The sequence below is a fragment of the Brienomyrus brachyistius genome, chromosome 14, assembly GCF_023856365.1.
Source record: "Brienomyrus brachyistius isolate T26 chromosome 14, BBRACH_0.4, whole genome shotgun sequence".
In the NCBI taxonomy this organism is placed as follows: domain Eukaryota; kingdom Metazoa; phylum Chordata; class Actinopteri; order Osteoglossiformes; family Mormyridae; genus Brienomyrus; species Brienomyrus brachyistius.
The window spans coordinates 9394064-9412463 of record NC_064546.1 but is presented as its reverse complement, the minus strand read 5'-3'; the positions used below and the strand labels follow the sequence as shown (position 1 = coordinate 9412463).

Sequence of the window (18400 nt, the reverse complement as noted above, 5' to 3'; positions counted from 1 at the left end):
ATCTGAACCAATCAGATTGTCCGTCGCCTATCTGAACCAATCAGATTGTCCGTCGCCTATCTGAACCAATCAGATTGTCCGTCGCCTATCTGAACCAATCAGATTGTCCGTCGCCTATCTGAACCAATCAGATTGTCCGTCGCCTATCTGAACCAATCAGATTGTCCGTCGCCTATCTGAACCAATCAGATTGTCCGTCGCCTATCTGAACCAATCAGATTGTCCGTCGCCTATCTGAACCAATCAGATTGTCCGTCGCCTATCTGAACCAATCAGATTGTCCGTCGCCTATCTGAACCAATCAGATCGTCCGTCGTCTATCTGAACCAATCAGATTGTTTTTCTTACACAAAAAATTATTCCGTTTTCAAAACACTTTTGTGCAAGAAATGCTCCCATGAGCCTGTGTTTAGTGCCTACAGAGGTCTTCTTTTTGCCACTGGTACAGGAGAGTACGGGTCCCACCTTGCCACAGCCAGGCACCTCCACGCTATCGACGGGCCGCGGAATCTCGATGGAGCGCACGTTGCCGTACTTGCAACACTCCTCCCGGATGTCCTCCAGGATCTCCTCGTAGTCCTCGTCGTCCACCAGCTCCTCGGGCATGACCATGTTGAGGAGGCACAGCACCTCCGTGGGCATGCCGGAGCTCTGCAGCCGCTGCAGCCCTGGAACCTGCAGCGTCACCGGCGTCTCGATGATGGCCGTCTGTCCCGGGGGGCGACAAGAGTGTCAGATACCCCCTGATCGTCCAATCGTCTCGAGTAACAGCGAGAAATTTACATGGACCCAAATAAACCCAAGAAATAGGGGCATTAAGCTTCCTGGGAGGCACCCAGGAACCAAGTTGGGTTTAGGACATCAGAAAGGCGGCAGCCGAGGGCAAATACTCACAGCGTTGGCATTCTTAGCCCCCACGCTTGCCCGCTGGACGATGAGCTTCTTGTCTCCGAGCTGCATGCCATTGAGTCCAGCCACGGCCTGCGGGATGCATCCCACACAAGCGTCAGCAATTCCATCCGGAAGCCCCGAGTCACCCCAGACCTTCCAGCTGCTGCCCCACCTCACGCACCTGGTCAGTGGCACTGATGTCCACGTATTCACAGAAAGCATAACCCTTAGACAGTGACGTGGCACTGTCCTTCACAAGGTTGAAGGCCTTAAGAGGTCCGAACGACGTCAAGAGTTCCTTCACCTGGGCAAGAGGAGGAGACGCGGGGGGGCGATTAGCCCGACAGTCCAGGCACGGCGCCTCGCTAGAAATGCTAATCTTAACTGTGGGAGAAGCAGCATGTTAAACTTTGCAAAACGACATGAGGAAACAGTGAAGACATCAGGAAAATGGCTTTATGACAAGTGGCTCGACATTACGGTGCAACACTAGAGCTCAAAGCCCCCTGTGCCCTTTCTGCATGACTTACTTACTGGGAGCGTACAAAAGTAACTATTTTGATTCTTGTCAATGAATGATAACACAGATTCCCCCCCCCCCATCCTACAGCATATACAACACAACTGAATTCCTAATCAAGTTCTCTGATAATTCCAACTACGAATTTTGAAATATGGACCGAGTTGCATCTGATTTTAAGGGCCACAATAATTAAGCTAGATGGTATATAAAAAAAAAAACTAAATAAAAACAGCTAATTATATGTTAAGTGTTCCATGTATACAATGTGGAGGGGGGGGGGGCGACTCGGCAGAACACAAACCCAGCCGAATCACTGACTTCCTGTTCTTAAAACCAAGAACCACATTGGTGCAGTTAATTAGAGGGACAAAGCCTACAGGAGATAAACTCACAGGTAAAGCTAAGAGCCGCCACAGGGTCCTGCTAAAGGGGCCACGGCTTGAAGCCAAACAGGACGAAATAGCTCTGCTAACATCATTCCTCACTTATTCTACAGGAATCTACTGTAAAGCCGCATTAACCACTGACTTCAGAAAGGAGTCACCTGGGACACTGGCAGCCACAAGAGGGCGCTACCTCCTACCTTCTCTTAGGGGCAAAAAAAAAAAAAAATCAAATTTATACCCTGTGATCAGCATAATAAGTCTCTCCCCAGCCTTCAACCCCCAAAAAAAGGACCCCATATGCTTAAGAGCACTCCAGGACAGAGCCCCCCCACAGGGGCAGGCCGTCGACAGGGAGGATATCCGTGCGAGGGACGGAATGTCTTACTTGCCTTGTGTTACATGTTGGCATGGCAGCAGTAGGTCAGTACTACTGAACAAATTATGAGCGAAGACTTAACGATCTTACAGGCCCCTAGCTGGGGACAAAGTGGGGAACAAAAATGAAAGAGCTGTAAGTATCAAAGCGGTAGCAGGGACTGCAAAAAAAATGTAAACACCAGGATACAAGCAGCGGTTTCCATTTCACCTGTCTATGGCACATTTACTGGCTTTGACGTGAAATACATTAACAGTTCTGCTGGATTCAAACTCTCTCCCCCCAGTGCTGCTTTGGTACAGCCTTCCTCTTGACTTGGATTACATGTGACTCACACTGGATAAGAAAGATTACGATGACAATCCGAAAAGGAGGAAAAAAATCAAAGAAAAACAAACTGACTGCACTTCTCACTTACCTTTCACTGAAACCGCGATCACTATCTTGTGGGCTGAGTCTTGCCATTTTTAACAGTTTAGGCTAAAGTGAGTGGGACACCGGAGCTCAAAATGTTACAATGCAGGGGTGGACGCAAAACGTTTTGCGATTAACTTTTGCAAAATAAATAGGTAAACTATTAAATGCCTGTATGGATTATGTCTATAATGGGCCGATTTCAGTGGGGTGGCGATATAGGAAGAAAAAAAAAAAATCATAAAAGATGCTAATGAGAAGTAGAAAATGTCTAAAATGTGACCCTTTCAACACTTTCAGAGTAAGACGACCTCATCTGTGCATGTTGTTATGGTAATATTATCCATCACTGACGTCATAACAGAATAGGGCATGGGGCACGATGTGAAAACTCCAGTGAAGCTGATAATCGTTCACCGGGAAAAAGGTCCGAAGTATTTTCTGCCTTTCGAGCGACACAGCAATGTAGGGAACGATTCTTCCGCAGCTCCCCATCGCTGTTAACGGGATGTGAAGTCATCGTTCTCAGTGTGCGGACATGGACGTGAGACACGGCACGTCTGCGAATACTGAAGCGTTTGGGGACTTGGTCGATCTCCCCCACATTTCAAGCACAGTCTATGGTAGTGTTTCCCAGCCCAGTCCTCGGGGGTACCCCCCCGGTCAGTCCACGTTTTTGCTTCCTCTCAGCACACCTGTACCAGGTATTCGGTGTTCCTGATTGGCTGGGAGCTAGGAGGGAGCGAAAATGTGGACAGTCGGCGGTTCCCCGAGGACTGGGATTGGGCAAACACAGGTGTACGGCAATGTGGAGGTATTCGTCAGTTAGGTGACGCGCAGATGACTCGATTTTAAATTTTCATGCAGCAAAACGACGCGGCTGATTCATCCGACTAACACTCAGCAATTAACCCGATATACAAATATTCCAGGGTACCCAGCAACAGGCAGCACAGGGACTGGCTACGTGACTGGTTTGGCAAGCCGCCAGCTGTAAGGCACGTTTCCCAAAGCCTTTGTTGCTAATAAGGTTATTTGCTAACAACATTAGATAACAACTGAATGGTTCCAACTATGCAAGTCGATAACATGAGGTTTTGGGAAACGTACCTTTTACATTAGCGGGGTCTCAATATCTTCATAATTTACAGCTGGATAAACAATGAGCGTAATGTAACTGTCAACTCATTACCTACATGTCTAATAAATGTTTAATAAATCCCATGAATATCTTTAAAAAAAAAAAAAAAAAACCTCAAATGTGCGGCTATTTTCAGCAGCTAGCTTTAAACATGATGCTGACATTTGACCCCCCAGTATCTTGTAATGAATTTTAAGCGGTGAGGTAACTTTGACAGGCTTTCTTTTCCTACTAATCAGTTACACAGAGACGAGTGTTTATTTTATGTATGTATGTGCGTGCGCGTGCGTGCGTGCGTGCGTGTGCGTGTGTGTGCATGCCTGCTTGAGTTCCACGTGCAGCAGTGGGACAGAAACACAGGAGGGTTGTGGGTCGGCTCCCCGGCGACAGAGACTGAGGGCGGGGTACCTGATCGTCACTGAGATAGTTGGGCAGGCCTCCGACAAAGAGCTTGTGTGGCGAGTCTGGAACCACGGTGGAGACGACCCCTGCAGACAGAGCGGCACGGCGCCCAAAGCCGGCCGATCACAGCAAACCGTCAACATGCCGGATAATGACCACGAGCAAACGGCGCGAGTGAAATAAGCCAACTTCAAATCAGTATGACGTCGTTATCTCCTATATAATATCAGATAAATGTAACTCCAGCAAAAAAATACCTAAATACTGGGGCAGTTTGACGACTGTTTTTTGTCTCTCCCATCTTGCTCTCCATGGGAGATGCTGACACATGCAGCACCAGTCAAAAGTATGGACACACCTGCTCTTAATGCATTTGTCTCTATTTTAGCTGTTATTCACCTTATAGTAAAAGGCCTTTGGGCATGGAAGTTATGCATATGAAGTACTGCAAAGACAAAATTTTTGTCTCTTCAAAATAGGAGCCATTGGCTTCGATGACAGCATTGCGGACTCAACCAGCTAACATATGTACCCACCTGGACCGTTTCTCCAACAGTCCTCGAGTTTCCACAAGTTCTGCGCGCAAGCTGGCTACCTTACTCTTACTCTCATCCAACTGATCCCAAACCAGCTCTATAGAGTTTAGGTTGGGGGGCTGTGGGGACCATCTCTTTCCTAGTTCACAAGGTAATAAGCTACTTGCATAACCTTCAAGGTGGGCTTTGGGTCATTATCTTGCTGAAAAACAAGTCATTTTCAGTAGGTGTGTCCAGAATTTTTAACTAGAATAGGAGCCAGCAACCCTAGAACAATTTGGGGGTTAGGGTCCTTGCTCAAGGGCCCAGTGGTGAAATCACTCTGCCAACCCTGCCAACCAGCAACCTTCTTTTCATGGGCAAACATCACAGAGCCACACAACACCCCTATGTTAACAGTAAGAAGTGAGTGACTGAGCTGTGTGTGTGTGTGTGTGGCTCAGCTGGTTAGGATGCCAGCGTTATCATCAGAAGATCACTGGTTCACATCACTGGTGATCACACCACTGGGCCGGCGAGTTTGCTCTAGGGACAGGCTGACCCTGATTTCTCAAAAAAAAAAAAAAAAAAAAACATTCTTCACTTTGGATAAAACTGTCTGCTAAATATTTACAACATTAAGTAAATAAAAGTGAAAGTCTCCCTCTTTATATGACAAGACATCCGCAGCTTGCGAAGGACAGTCAGTCCGTAACGAGTACAAAAAACTGGCCTTGCCGATCGGCTCTTCAAAGGTAAATAAAGATTAAGGTTATGACGGCGACAAGCAAAACGGACCTGGTACGTGGAAGGCGGGCTGCTCTGAGATGCCAGGCAGGGGGCGATAGTCGTGGGGCCGCCTGATTTTTAACGACTGACCCTGGAAAATGATGCCGTCGAAGGCCATTGCCTGCGTGGTCTCATCCACGGACCGAAACTAGGGCAGAACGAAGAACGTCGTTAATCAGGGAAGGCTGCGGTCTCCGCCTGGACACAGCAGCCATTAGGCAGGAAAGACTCTTACTTCAAGGAAGGCAAAGTTCTTGTCCTGGTTTATCTGAACAGCGAGGACGGGATTGGTGGGACCTTGACATAAGCCAGCCAATCGCATCTGGGTATTGAAGAAATCCGCCATGGCCTCCTAAAAAGACAGGCAGACACACTGAATGAAGACAGGCAGACGTCTGAAGACATCAAAACAGGCAAACGAGAAAAAAAATGACTGACAAGTCTAGTACATTTATCTATTTATTTTGCGGACACTTTCATCCAAAGCAACATACATTTCATTGAAGAAGCAGGACCAGACAGTTCCTAGAGCAAATAGTGCTTAAGGGCTGCGCTCGGGGGCCCAATGGTGAAATCACTCTGCTGCCCAAGGGATTTGAACCAACAACCTTCTTGTGACCGGCTCAGTGTCCTAACTCACTGAGCTACACATGACACCAGTATGCATGACAGAAGGCAACGCGGGACTTTGCCTGGACTCACCTCCGTCAGGCCGAAGGGGATGTTGCCGACATAAAGCCGCCTGGCCTGCCGGGTCATCTGGCTGCCGACCATCGGCACCTGGGTGGGCGTCACTGCCACGCCGCTGGTGGTGGATGTTGCCAGTAAAGCTATCGTGGGGATCTGCCCTGCAGCTGTGGGGAGGAGAAAGGGCTTCAAGACCCCAACCAGGGACGGCCAGAACATCCGGATCGTCGCCTTCATTTGCTTCTAACCCCTAGGTTTAAGCTCTCTTCACACTGTCTGAAATCATCCCAAGTGTTATTCCCTCTTTGACCAGCAGGGGGGAGGAGGGCACTCCAGAATAAATGCTTTCATTGCAACCAATATACCATAACCTTGCAATACTGAACTAGCACACATGGAAGCGTCGCATCCAAACCTTGCATTGCCTTGTACTGCATGGGGGTGATGTGCTCGAATCCCGGAGGGGGAACATCCCAGTACTTGTATGTCCTTTTCTTACGGCTTCTCCGAGGAGAGTAGCTGCCCAAACACAAAACAGAAGGTTGTTTTCCCCAAACAATACAGTGTAAACACTCAGAATCTGGCAAAAACAAACAGATGGCAGAATGTTTACATTTAACTTTGGATCGCAGGCAGTTTAAGGTCATGAGGGTGTGACCATGCGCCACTTTTTAGGCTGGCTTTGAGGTCCCATCGCTATGGCGGGGGCTACTTATAAACGCCAGTTAAAATTTAATATGGGTACAGTCCCCCTTCCCACCACGAAGAAACCAATTGGTTGATTGTGAAAGAAACTTGTTAAGAGGCCTCAAACCATGCTAGATATCAGCTTCAGTGCCTGTAACCGGGACCGTGAGGGGGGGTACCTGTGCTTCTTGTGCTCGCGTGAGCTGCTCCGTCGGTCACGACCCTTGCGGTCGCGGCTGCTGCTGCGCTTCTCGTGACTCCGCCCCCTGGAGTCCTTGCTCCAGCGGCGGTGCTTCTCGCCACGGCTCAGAGACCGGCTGCGGCTACGCTTCTTGTGTCGCTCCTTCTCCCGCTCTGGGGGACGACACCGTGGTACCAGTGAGACGGTGGGCGGAGCGACATGACTGCCCCCCTACCATCCATTTCGATAAATCCAAGATGTGTAACTCAGAGGGATTATGAATGTGTGTCCGGATGGTTGTGGGTTTGAAGCCCATGAGTCACAGAGTAATCATATTACCAACTTCCCTGGGGTGCTGGATGCTGACTGACCCAGCGCTATGCCTTAAAAGTCACTTACGGAGACCAAGATGTGGTACGGGGTCTAACTCCCCAGTTTCCTCACCAGAATGAAGCACCTCCATTCAATTCACATATTCAATCACACCCTCCTGAAACAAACACACCCATCTCTCAATGGCTAATAATTTCAAGGGCACAAGGACATCCCCTTGAATGTCAGTCTGTTGTGAAACAATAAAAACATAACCAGACTAATTAATGATATAGGAGCACAGTGGTGAGTACAGTTGCCTCACGCCTCCGAGTCTGGAGGCCTGAATTTTGCCTCTGCTCTCTGTATGGGGAATTTGCCTGGAATAGGCTCCAGGGGAGCCTGACTAAGATAACTGGTTGGACGATGGATGGGTAATTAATATCGTTTCAATCTGACAGACAGCACTTTATTAAACTAGCAATAAAATATCACCTTTCTATCCCAGCAGGTCCTTCATATAGAAGCTTAAATAAATCCCTGAAGGTGCAGTTTTCAGTGAAGCATTTAAACGCAGGTGCTGCTCGAGGAATCAGCTTCATGCATCAGTTATAACAGCGTTACGGTAATGCACCGCTGCAAAAGTACAGACACGGAGCGGCCAATGCATCTTACGTAAATCGGTAATAACCAATTACCGCAATCGCAGGCATAGTCAGAGCGCAGATATGAATGACTGGAACTGCTAGTTTATCAAACACGGCGGCACTTAGTGCTCGTCTAGCCGAATCAGGTCGTTTCGAATGACATTTTAGTGATTTAGTGATAAGGAGCTGATATGACAAGATTGCCATTTGATAGGTACATAAATCAATCCTACTTTCGACTCCGTTGTAACGCATGTTGTATATTTCAGTTGCGTTAGTATGGCTTAAGTTTATTCAGTTTACTGGATTCTCTGCACTTTAATGAAGTTATATGTGTATTGTTATATAACTGTACATCATTGTTAGTTACTGCTATCCGCTGTAAAGGTAGATACAGGTGCAAGACTTTGCAATAACGACCTAAAAGCAGTTGTTATGATTCCAGGGAACGCGGCTGATTTTTAGAGTCTATACATCATGAAGAAACGGCGATCGTGTGAGAAAGACTTATTCTGTACGGATGACAGGGCCAGCATTTCGGACCCAAGGGAAAGGCTATTGTGCATCGGAAAGAGACAAAATCATATCATTATATAGAAAACTCGTCGTAGTATTTAAAAACCAAGTAACTAACACTGTTATTAAGTGCGGACTTTAAATCAAGTGGTCGCGGTCGTTTTTATTTGCATAAAACTTTAAACGTGATCTTGAAAATATAACGCTTGCAACAAACATCCATGCATAGTGTGTTACTGCGAATGGAAATACGCGGGTCGCAATTTATGATCCAAGTGTATAATGGTAAATAATTAAATAAATAAAACCGCAGGCTTTCACATCGAGTGCACCCCAATAACGTTTCATTGAAATGTCCATGTTATGTACGCCGGGCACTGATGGATGCAGGCCTAGCGATCTCTATAACAATGCCAAGCAAAGAATGTCACTGATTTACCAAAGCGGTCAGTTTTCGGGGATCCTGCGGCAGCTGGGAGAAGAAGAATCGGGCAGGTTTCAGAATCGGCGAGCGCTCGGATAAAAGGCACCGATTTCCCAGCCGCGCTTTTCTTTTCGGAACCAGCAGAAGTGCCCTCCGCACCATCCTCGGCGCTAGGACACGCCGGCCACTTTATTACCCTAAAACAGGGAGCATACACCGATCTTCAAAGCCAAACTTACCTTGCCGATTTTCGCTTAACTGCTTCTCAAACTCATCGAAATCGGACATTTTTCAGTCCGTACTAAAGACGTATTGCAAAATAAGCAGAGGTCCAACAGTAGGCCTTTGAATGGGCTACAGGCTGCATTGGGTTCTGCTGCTTTTTCTTCCGAGTCGCCTGCCCCTCCTCCCCCGAAGTCATCGGCTCTTCCTCGGTTGTATCACACACAGGTTCGGAAACATTCGATGCGCATTACCGTCCCCTCCTGCACTGGAGGGTTAAGGACAACGTGATTATATCGAACCAAAATTGAAATGTGCAAGTTGACTTTCCTAGTTATACGTCTTCATTTTTATTCTGGGTTTAACAACCATGAGTTTATGACGTATTTTACATGATTAGTTGGCGACTGGACCTTATTGTTTATATCTCTTATTAAGGATCCATCCATCCATACATCAATTATCAAAACCACACACTTACAATCCGAGTCTAGTTTCATATGCTGCGCTGCTGAGCGACCCGCAGAATATTATGCATGAGTACAAGTCACAAGCCCCGTTTCCACTAACACGGGGCCGGTTCTAGCTTGGTGCCTTTTGAGACCGAGGCAAAAAGATGCAGACTCTCCCCGTCGGGGAATCGAACCCCGGTCTCCCGCGTGACAGGCGGGGATACTCACCACTATACTAACGAGGAGATGTACGCGCACTACTTTTACATCTTCAAGATAAACAGCGGATGACTACTAACATTTGCGAGTAATCAATGACTGAGCTTCATGTCATGACCATGGTGCTCAAGAGAAGAAAAAATACATAATGTACATCCACTGATACCAGAACAACCATATAGCTTTATACTAAGACGATGATTAAACGGAAAATTCCTTTACAAAACACTGCCACAAAATCATAGTTTCGCAATATTACATCGTGCAACGGGACACAGTGTAAGTACGTGAAGTCGGTAATTAAATCAAGAAAAAAAAGTGAGAGGAAAAGAATACTTTTCTATTATCATATTTTTCTAACTGGCCAAACTGAGTCATATTTTGATTATACACACTAACAGAAAAACAGTGCAAATCTCCGGTAGTCCGTTTCACTTGCGCTCCGCTATGGGGCAGTAACAAGCAGAGCTTAAGTGTGGAAGGAAAAAAAAAACACAGGACAGCATCAATCCCAACTTCACAAACGCCGGAGATCGAGATGCTGTAAGCATGACAATTAACATCTTTATCCAAGGGAACAGCTGCAAGACACAGATGCCGCGCCTAACAAAGGTAGGATCGATTCCGAAGTTCAGGCATTTACAGACGCGGACTCTTCTGGAGTTGATTTTTTTCGGGAGATACGCATCAACTTCAAAAGTATGAACCGCATTATATCTATATCTGTTATGACGTTGTAGCTATTGATACTGATGCATCACAAAAATAATTTAAATGTTTTTTCATTCTGACATATGTTCGTTCGGACGAGGATTTTATTATATGAGATAAGTTTTAAATGAAAACTTTTTTTAATCTATATGATTAATTCTCGAATCTAAGCCAGACTTCACATAAATCATTCATTCATAAATATAATGGAACATACAACATCCAGGTATCCATGAAATTTATGATCAGGCTATACGTTTGTGATAACAACAAAACAACACAACATGTATATTTACAATATATGGGCCTATTGTTTAATATTGCCTCCAAATTATAGCCAGACAATAACGCAATAGGCCGACATCAAACTATTTTCATGTAAAACAAAAGTGCTGGCAGTTTGCTTGTGCTTACAGACCCCGCCTTGAGCCCATCCAGAAAGATCCCAAAAATAACCGACAAGCAAAGGTTGTAACAATCTGAGCATGTTTAGTTTAATGTAATCAGGAGCCGAATTAATAACGCGAATAAATGATCAAACCGAAAGTCTGTAGTCGGGAATATCCGATAACGTCTTCGACGTGCAGTTAAGATAGTCAGAGGAAAAACCTTGTAGTTTACTTATATATATGCCTAAATATATGAGTGTGTCTCTCCGGTGATTTAATGATGAATATAACGATTACATATCAAATCACACATTAAGCAATTATTATATTACTAGGTTGAACGTTTTCACTATGTCTGTCGTCACCTTGATTTCACGATTTTGACTATTCTTCTTATCCCAGATTGAACAAGTCATTGTGGCGATGCAAGATCCCGACATGGGGATAAAGATGAAGAATCAAAGACTGTTAATCACAGTGATTCCACATGCGATGACAGGTGCACGATACATATTTTACTTTTTAAAAATAATTTTTCGTGCCGCCCGGGTTGTCTTACACCCGGCCGTGCAGTGTCCCGGGGGCCGGGTCCTAATGGTCATTTAAGCCCTTCACAGGAAAGCCCATACATCGGCGGTCTTCGGGAATCCTGTGCATTAAGACTGTCATCGATCTCCTTGCGCTCATATTTATTTATGTAATTTATTTATCGAGTTCAGCGTTTTTGATTTATGACGGCTTAATGCATTTCTCGACTCTAACTAGATGCCTTCCTCGCTATGCCTTCCCAGGAAATGATATCGTGGAGTGGCTAATTCAGAAGTACTCCATCATGGAAGAAGGTAGGGCCGAGAAGTATGTAGGGAAGCGTTACCTGGTGCTCTTATGTGAGGTTAATCGATTGTTTTTTTCCCTTCGTGACGACGATGGCGCCCCTGCTGGCGAAAGACGTCATCAGGTTTTTTTTTTTTTGTAATAAAATAACAGAAATAAACGAGTCTTTTGAATAATAAATACAAATGAAGTAATAGAATTTGTCATCCATACAACAGATTAGCCTAGCTGCATTTATGTGTAAGCATATGCAATTCACGTGTCTGACAGAAGCATGTTCTGTTCCATTGATATTGCTGAGCCTGTGAATTAATAAATGTCAGAATTGAGCTTGTCCATAACATAGACACCCCATTCGCCTGAAGCTTTTTGGATTTTCTTCCCCTGGCGTCAATTTATCTGCTGAATTATTTATCTTTCTGCTGAGAGGCTATTAGTACAAATAATCTGTAGGCCAGTCCCGAGTCGCGCCGCTACGCATGCTGAGCTGTACGGTTTGATAGTCCCGATGCAAACTTCGCTGATAGCCAGAGGCAGTCAGTCATGCCTGGAGAAATATCGCTATCCGTCTCCCTCATTATGCACTTCTGCAAGACGCTGTTGTCCTGAATTCCCGGGCGATGCAGATGAGGTTTTAAATAGCAAGGGAGCAGATTTCCCTGATTTACAGCCCAGATTGGAAAAGAAGTCGGAATGGAAAGGAGGGGACTTTTAGGCAGTAGATGGCAGATGCATTAACAGACTTGAATGGGCAAAAAACCTGTTGCCCCGGTAAGCAGTTACCCCTCCCTGTAAACACTAGGCTTCCCCCTAGCAGCGCTGTTGCTGCGCCGGTCTGAAACCCCCGGGAGCGCCTGACTGCCAATGGCCGCGGAGGCAGCCGGAAAGTGGAAAGTCCCAATTACTCGTAATTAATTATAGTTCCGATGAGGAATGCACCATCCCCGCGGCTTATTCTGTGCACCATGTCAACGTTTTTTCCAGTTACTTGCTATACCGTAAAATAAAATATAATATGCCTACTCAGTTTCTAGTTATCGTGTGTTCTACTGTATTCCACTGACAAAAATTTAGAGAATTACTATGCCTAAATCTGGGCTACGAGTAGTGGATTTGTTTGAGCTTTGAGTAGTTTACGTGGAAATGAGTGACCACTTTGTGTGTTTTCAGAGGCACTTCATGTGGGGAATCTGATCGTGAAGCACGGCTACATTTACCCCCTAAAGGACCCCAGGACGCTCGTCCTGCGGCCCGACGAGACGCCGTATCGCTTCCAGGTAACCTAAAACCACGGTTTCTTCAGATGGAGGGCAGCGCGAGAGGGTGGTGGCCATGTGGGGGGGCACGCATATCGAAACTATTCGTTGGAGAGACTGCGGAATTACCGTGTAGGACAGTATTTCTCAATCTGGTCCGGGCTCCAGAGCTGAGAGGGTGCAAAAACGTAGACTGTCTGGTAGGGAGCTGGGAGGGAGCAAAAACGTGGATCATCTGTGTGTCGCCGAGGACCGGATTGGGAAACACTGATGTATGAGAACCAATGCCAGTTAAAGTAGCAAAATGCCTTCCACCCGCCTTGTCCCTGACATGTTAAATCACAAAGCACCTTTGTCACGCTGCTTCTGAATAGTTTCAAATGACAGCATCTCCTTTTTGCTAGACTCCGTACTTCTGGAGCTCTCAGCAGTGGCCAGCCTCCGAGCTAGATTACGGTGATTACCAATTATTAATCATGTGCTCGCCTATTACATCATTACTTCCCTTTACTAGAATAATAGAAAAACACAGTTTCTTGCCATGTCTTTCTTTTGCTCTTCTAAAGCGATTTATTTGACTAAGAAGAATATCAGAAAGCAAGGGCAGCTGATAGACTATGAAAAGGTAAGAGAAAATTTTTATTTATGTACATTTCAATGCTATTCTTATTCGCTGGTCTGAAGCATTGCTTGATGAGATCATGTGATAGCTGAATGCTCATGGGAGTTTTACTTACACAAAATATTATGAGGGTAGAAGGAAAAATGATTGGTTCAGAGAGATAACCAATTAGATTGTACATGAGGTGGATCCGAGCAACTAGAGGAGGCAGGAGCAACCAATCAGATGTCTTGGTCCTGCCTCCTCTGCAATCTGATTGGTTATCTATCCGAACCAATCATTTTCCTTCTGCCCTCAGAACATTTTTGTGTAAGAAAACCTCCCACCAATTATGCACATAGTAGGATCGCACATAGACATCCACCAACTTGCCGCCATGTTGCGTCAGGGTCAACGCATTTTAGGTTCTCATCAGTAAGAGGGTTTGTGAATCCGACACTGCCAGCTGATATCCTGGGAGGGGTTCGGCCTGTGAGTCATAACGTGAACCCATGCAGCAACGCAGCCAGCCGTGCGACCTGGCAATGTCGCATTTAAACATCGTCTCCGCAGGACAGCTACAACATGTTGCACAAACGGATCAACCACACCTGGGACTTCGTGGTGATGCAGGCGAAGGAGCAGCTCAGGTAAACCCCACCCCAGCCCGGGAATACTGTCGCATCGAGCTATGAAATCAATTTCATAAATGCACACAAGGGGACAGATGAGAATGGATGAATAAATCTCGTATTAAGAGGATGATGATGTTACCTAAATTAAAAAGTAACATGGTGTGTGGTCATAATTTCCCTCCTATCTGTTAAATCAGACCTCAGCCTAAACACTAGAGTCGGAAATCCATTTCTAAGTGAAAAAGGAAACAGAAAAATGAAAACCCTACCTTGCAGTTCAGTGATTACCGCTATATGCTAATTACCCAGTATGCTTTCTGACTCTCCATCGACTGCTCTGCTCCTACCAGGGCAGCCAAACAGAGGCGCAAGGCGGACCGCATCGTGCTGGAATGTCAGGAACAGGCCTACTGGCTCGTCAACAGACCGCCAGTAAGCACCTCCCCCGAAACCCCTGACTCCCTACATCTGCCCCGGCGAAAACCCAGTATGCTGTGATTAGAGTAAAGCACACACTGGGTAAACCTGAACTCAATGCACCTTGGCAGCTCGAATATCGCCTCAGGCTGGGGGCGATTCTAGGATTTTTTTGAGGTTGTGGGGCAGAGTGGTGGCTCTGGGCCTAGGGATCTGTGCAAGCAAGTGGAAGGTTGTTGGTTCAAATCCTGTGAATGCCCAGAGTGATTCTACTCCGTTGGGCCTTTCAGCAAGGGCCTTAACCTGCAATTGCTTTGTCCTGGGTATGACATTAATCTACATGCAGGCCTGTTAGGAGATCCTTCAACTTACAGGGGAAACTTGGCAGGATTGGCAGGAAGGCATAGGCAGGGTCCCATTCCCCCACAGAGAGCTGGGGGGTTGTGCAGTTCTCTCCCACGACAACGGGTTTGTTCAATGAAGGAAGGCAAAGGAAACATCTGTAAGGACATATGGAACATTTCCGGTATAATTTTCGATCTCCGTCATCTCCAGAGCATTGAGCTCAGCAAAATTCACGGGGGGGGGGGGGGGGGGGGGAGTTTTATCTTCGTTAAGTAAGACACACAGAGTGTCTCCATGCATACTTTGTGGGGGAGGAATATATCACTTCAGGCCTGATAACCCACTACTGCTTCAGTGTGATCATGAAATATTTACTTAGCTGGGAAGAAGCCTATGTTCTGTGGGACGAGAGCTTTCAGAAGACAGACAGGACAGCAGGCTGCGGGAATGAGCAACTGCACCCTCGCTGAGTGTAATTTGGAGTTCATGAATAACACAGGAGAGTGGAGAATGAAAGTGTGGGACAGGAGCAGAGTGTGGTGTGTATCTGGCTTAATCCCGGCCGTCACTAGGGCCCCTTTCTGCTGGGTGCGCAGCATCTCTCAGGGCTAATAAGCATCAGCGTTTATGTGGGCCATTATCCCCATCCGGGGCGGCATCAGGAGGTGGGAATGGCAGCCACGCAGCTGCGGATCACATCCTAAATTCAGCTTATTTTGCAGATGTACCTTTTATTGAGACTAGAGCAGTTGGGGGTTTAGGGACTTCTCTCAGGGGTCCAGTGGTGATGTCACTCTGCTGACTGTGGGATTTAAACCGGCAACCTTCCAGTCATAGGCGGCGACTGCCAACCCGCTCAGCCACACACCACCTTCATTGATGAAACCCACCGTTTTGACGCCAATTAGACGGAAACACAGTTGAGCCAAAAACCACGCAGCGTAGGGCCCCCCAGTCAGGTGCTGCTCGTGTTTAAAAGGCAGGGACGCTCTGCACTCTGGTACGGCCAGGTGGACGGGGGAAGCTGGGGGGGGGGGGGGGGATTAAAACCAGCAAATGACAAAATGGCCGCTTCCTGCCTCCTTTCTCTTTGCCCGAGAAACACGAGACGCATCGCTAAGACTGGTGATGCTTGGATCTGGGAGAGAGGAGTGCGAAGGGACTGGGAGACGGCCTGAAGCTAAAATGCAGACATGCTGTGTTTGCGTCTCCCCCCCCACCACCCCCCCACTTGTTGGGCCTTTTAAACGAGCTGGAAGAGGATCCCACCTCCGGAATACCGGATCCATTATCTGACCTCTATTCCTGCGGCTCAGGCTTAATGCTGCATGTTAGCGGAGAGATAATGGATGTAATTGCAAATAGCAGCGTAATAATTTGCCAAATAGTCTCTCTGCTGTTAAGTCCTGAGCTGATCTGAAGCACTTTAATTGGGATTTAAGGAAACCATGTTAAATCAGATTGCATTCAGTATCGACATTTGGTTAGTTTATTCTGTAAAGCAGGGTACCCCAGTCCTGATCATGGATACTGTGTCACCGACTGGCCCTCCAGGACCGAATGGTCCTTTTGGAAAGCTGTCACACTGTCCCCTACTGGGCAGTGTCGCCATGGGCTGTACCCAGTGGCATCATGGGAAATGTGACCAGTAGTGCTAAGGGGTATTAATGCAGCGTTAGACCGGCGTCAGTCTGCTTGAGAGAAACGAGCTCACTCTTCATCTGAAGTTCAGCTAAGGATTTCTCACCCTCTGATTTTCTGCAGCCGGGAACATTCAGCGTTCAAGAACAAGGCCCTGAGCGAAGGAACCGGCACAACTCCCGAGTCCAGCTGGTCTGAGCTTTTTATTAAGCATATACATTTTTTCCGTAATGCCAGTACCTGCTGTTTATCGCCTCTGTCAGTCACAGGACCGGATCCGGGCAAACAAGAGAGCCGCTCGGGGCCTAGATAAGATCAAAGTCATGAAGAAAAAATATGTATATTAATATCTATATATATATGGCAGCTATAGGCAGAATAGGCTGTTGCCTTGGGCCCCCAAATTACCCAAGGAAGTGAAGTGATAATCAGTGTTTTTGGTGGGAGGGCATCCGAGGGAAGCTCGTGTGTGAGTGTGACAGCACTTCGTTGTGCTCATCTTTCTGTCTCACTTCTTCCTCACTTCCTGCTCTCGTTTTCCATGCTAACGTAAGTACGTCAGCAGTCCCACAATACATACTCGTAATAGTGCTATATTATTCATGGTTTCTAGACTGGATGTCTGCTTAGTAAAGCCAGGAGCTGAGTGTGAGCAGAATTCCTACTGTCTGATTCCTTGCATGTGATTCGCTCGTGGGAGTTTTACCCTCACAAAAATGTTCTGAGGGCAGAAGGAAAAATGATTGGTTCAGAGAGATAACCAATTAGATTGTAGAGGAGGTGGGTCTAAGGAACTAGAGGAGGCAGGAACAAGACATCTGATTGGTTGACCCCCCCCCCTCCTCTAGTTGCCTGTATCCACCACTTCTACAGTCTGATTGGTTATCTCTCTGAACCAATGAACCTTGTGCCCTCAGAACATTTTTGCGCAAGTAAAACTCCCATAAACATGTGGCTTATATCATGTTTAGAGACGGTTTTGTTTCTTCCTTCTTTACAGAACAGAACGCGGACTACTACAAAAGAGAGGTAAGCCTGAAAGAATTTAGAGTGAACCTATTTCAGCTGATGGGATGGTTGCCAAGAACAACCAAAGAGGGTGATTAAGTGGGCTCTTAAGAATGCTGTCATAAGAAAATTGCTTCGGAAGGATCTACATCTGTGTTGTCGTTTTCTTTTGTTGGCTCTCAGATATTGACAAATTCTGTTTAAAGGTACAACAGCATGGCTCTTATCAGGGCTTGGATGTGTACCATGCTGTGCCTTTTTTCTGACTCTTATATTCCCCGTGTGATTTTTCATGGCTCCCGACACCAGATTGAACACATCAGGAAATCCCTGGGCCGCTCGAGGGTCAAGTCCTCCATCTGCCTGGAAAGGTTGGATAACAGCCTCCCCCACCTACCCCCCCCCAACACCTGTGATTCAGCCTCAGTCCCAGCATAGCTGGGGGACCACTGGTTCGACACCAGTCCACATTAGTCCCTAACTGGGGGATATCTCTGGGTATTCTGTATACTGTGCCTCTGATTGGTGGGGGGGGGATCTATTTCATGTTAATTCTGACAAAAATGCTGGGGACTGCTCTTTGTGAAAATCTAACCTCGTTATTTCGTTCTTTCGTCCATCTGCCCATCCATCTTTCACCATAAATCTCAGAGTCACACATATCCTGGATTAATGATGCCTAACTAATATTGAAACCGGTTGACTATTAAACTGAATTGAACTGTATTTAACTGCAAATAATTACTTAATATTGATCAGAAGGTCGCCGGTTCAAGCCT

At 46.5% G+C, this 18400-nt stretch overlaps 1 protein-coding gene and 1 non-coding gene across 2 annotated transcripts; both read right to left on the bottom strand.

Annotated features, from left to right (window-relative positions):
* Window positions 1-291: 291 nt before the first annotated feature.
* LOC125707670 (splicing factor U2AF 65 kDa subunit-like) lies at window positions 292-9288 on the bottom strand. Its single transcript, XM_048974953.1, has 10 exons — window positions 9131-9288; window positions 6991-7165; window positions 6540-6643; window positions 6140-6291; window positions 5673-5789; window positions 5447-5585; window positions 4140-4219; window positions 1073-1195; window positions 895-981; window positions 292-708 (listed from the first exon to the last, which is right to left on the bottom strand). The coding sequence occupies exons 1-10, from the start codon at window positions 9177-9179 to the stop codon at window positions 331-333; spliced, it is 1404 nt and encodes a 467-aa protein (XP_048830910.1). The 5' UTR covers window positions 9180-9288; the 3' UTR covers window positions 292-330.
* Window positions 9289-9738: 450 nt separating this feature from the next.
* trnad-guc (transfer RNA aspartic acid (anticodon GUC)) lies at window positions 9739-9810 on the bottom strand. Its single transcript has one exon. It is a non-coding gene; the product is annotated as a tRNA-Asp (tRNA).
* Window positions 9811-18400: the final 8590 nt, after the last annotated feature.

What these genes read in the sequence shown, in the direction of transcription:
- LOC125707670 (XM_048974953.1), bottom strand. Translation starts at nt 9,179, where the DNA reads ATGTCCGATTTCGATGAGTTTGAGAAGCAGTTAAGCGAAAATCGGCAA. An exon ending in TCCCCTTCGGCCTGACGGAG is followed by an intron (nt 5,790 to 6,139) that starts GTGAGTCCAGGC and finishes CTGTCTTTTTAG; the next exon opens with GAGGCCATGGCGGATTTCTT. An exon ending in ACATCAGTGCCACTGACCAG is followed by an intron (nt 982 to 1,072) that starts GTGCGTGAGGTG and finishes TGCATCCCGCAG; the next exon opens with GCCGTGGCTGGACTCAATGG.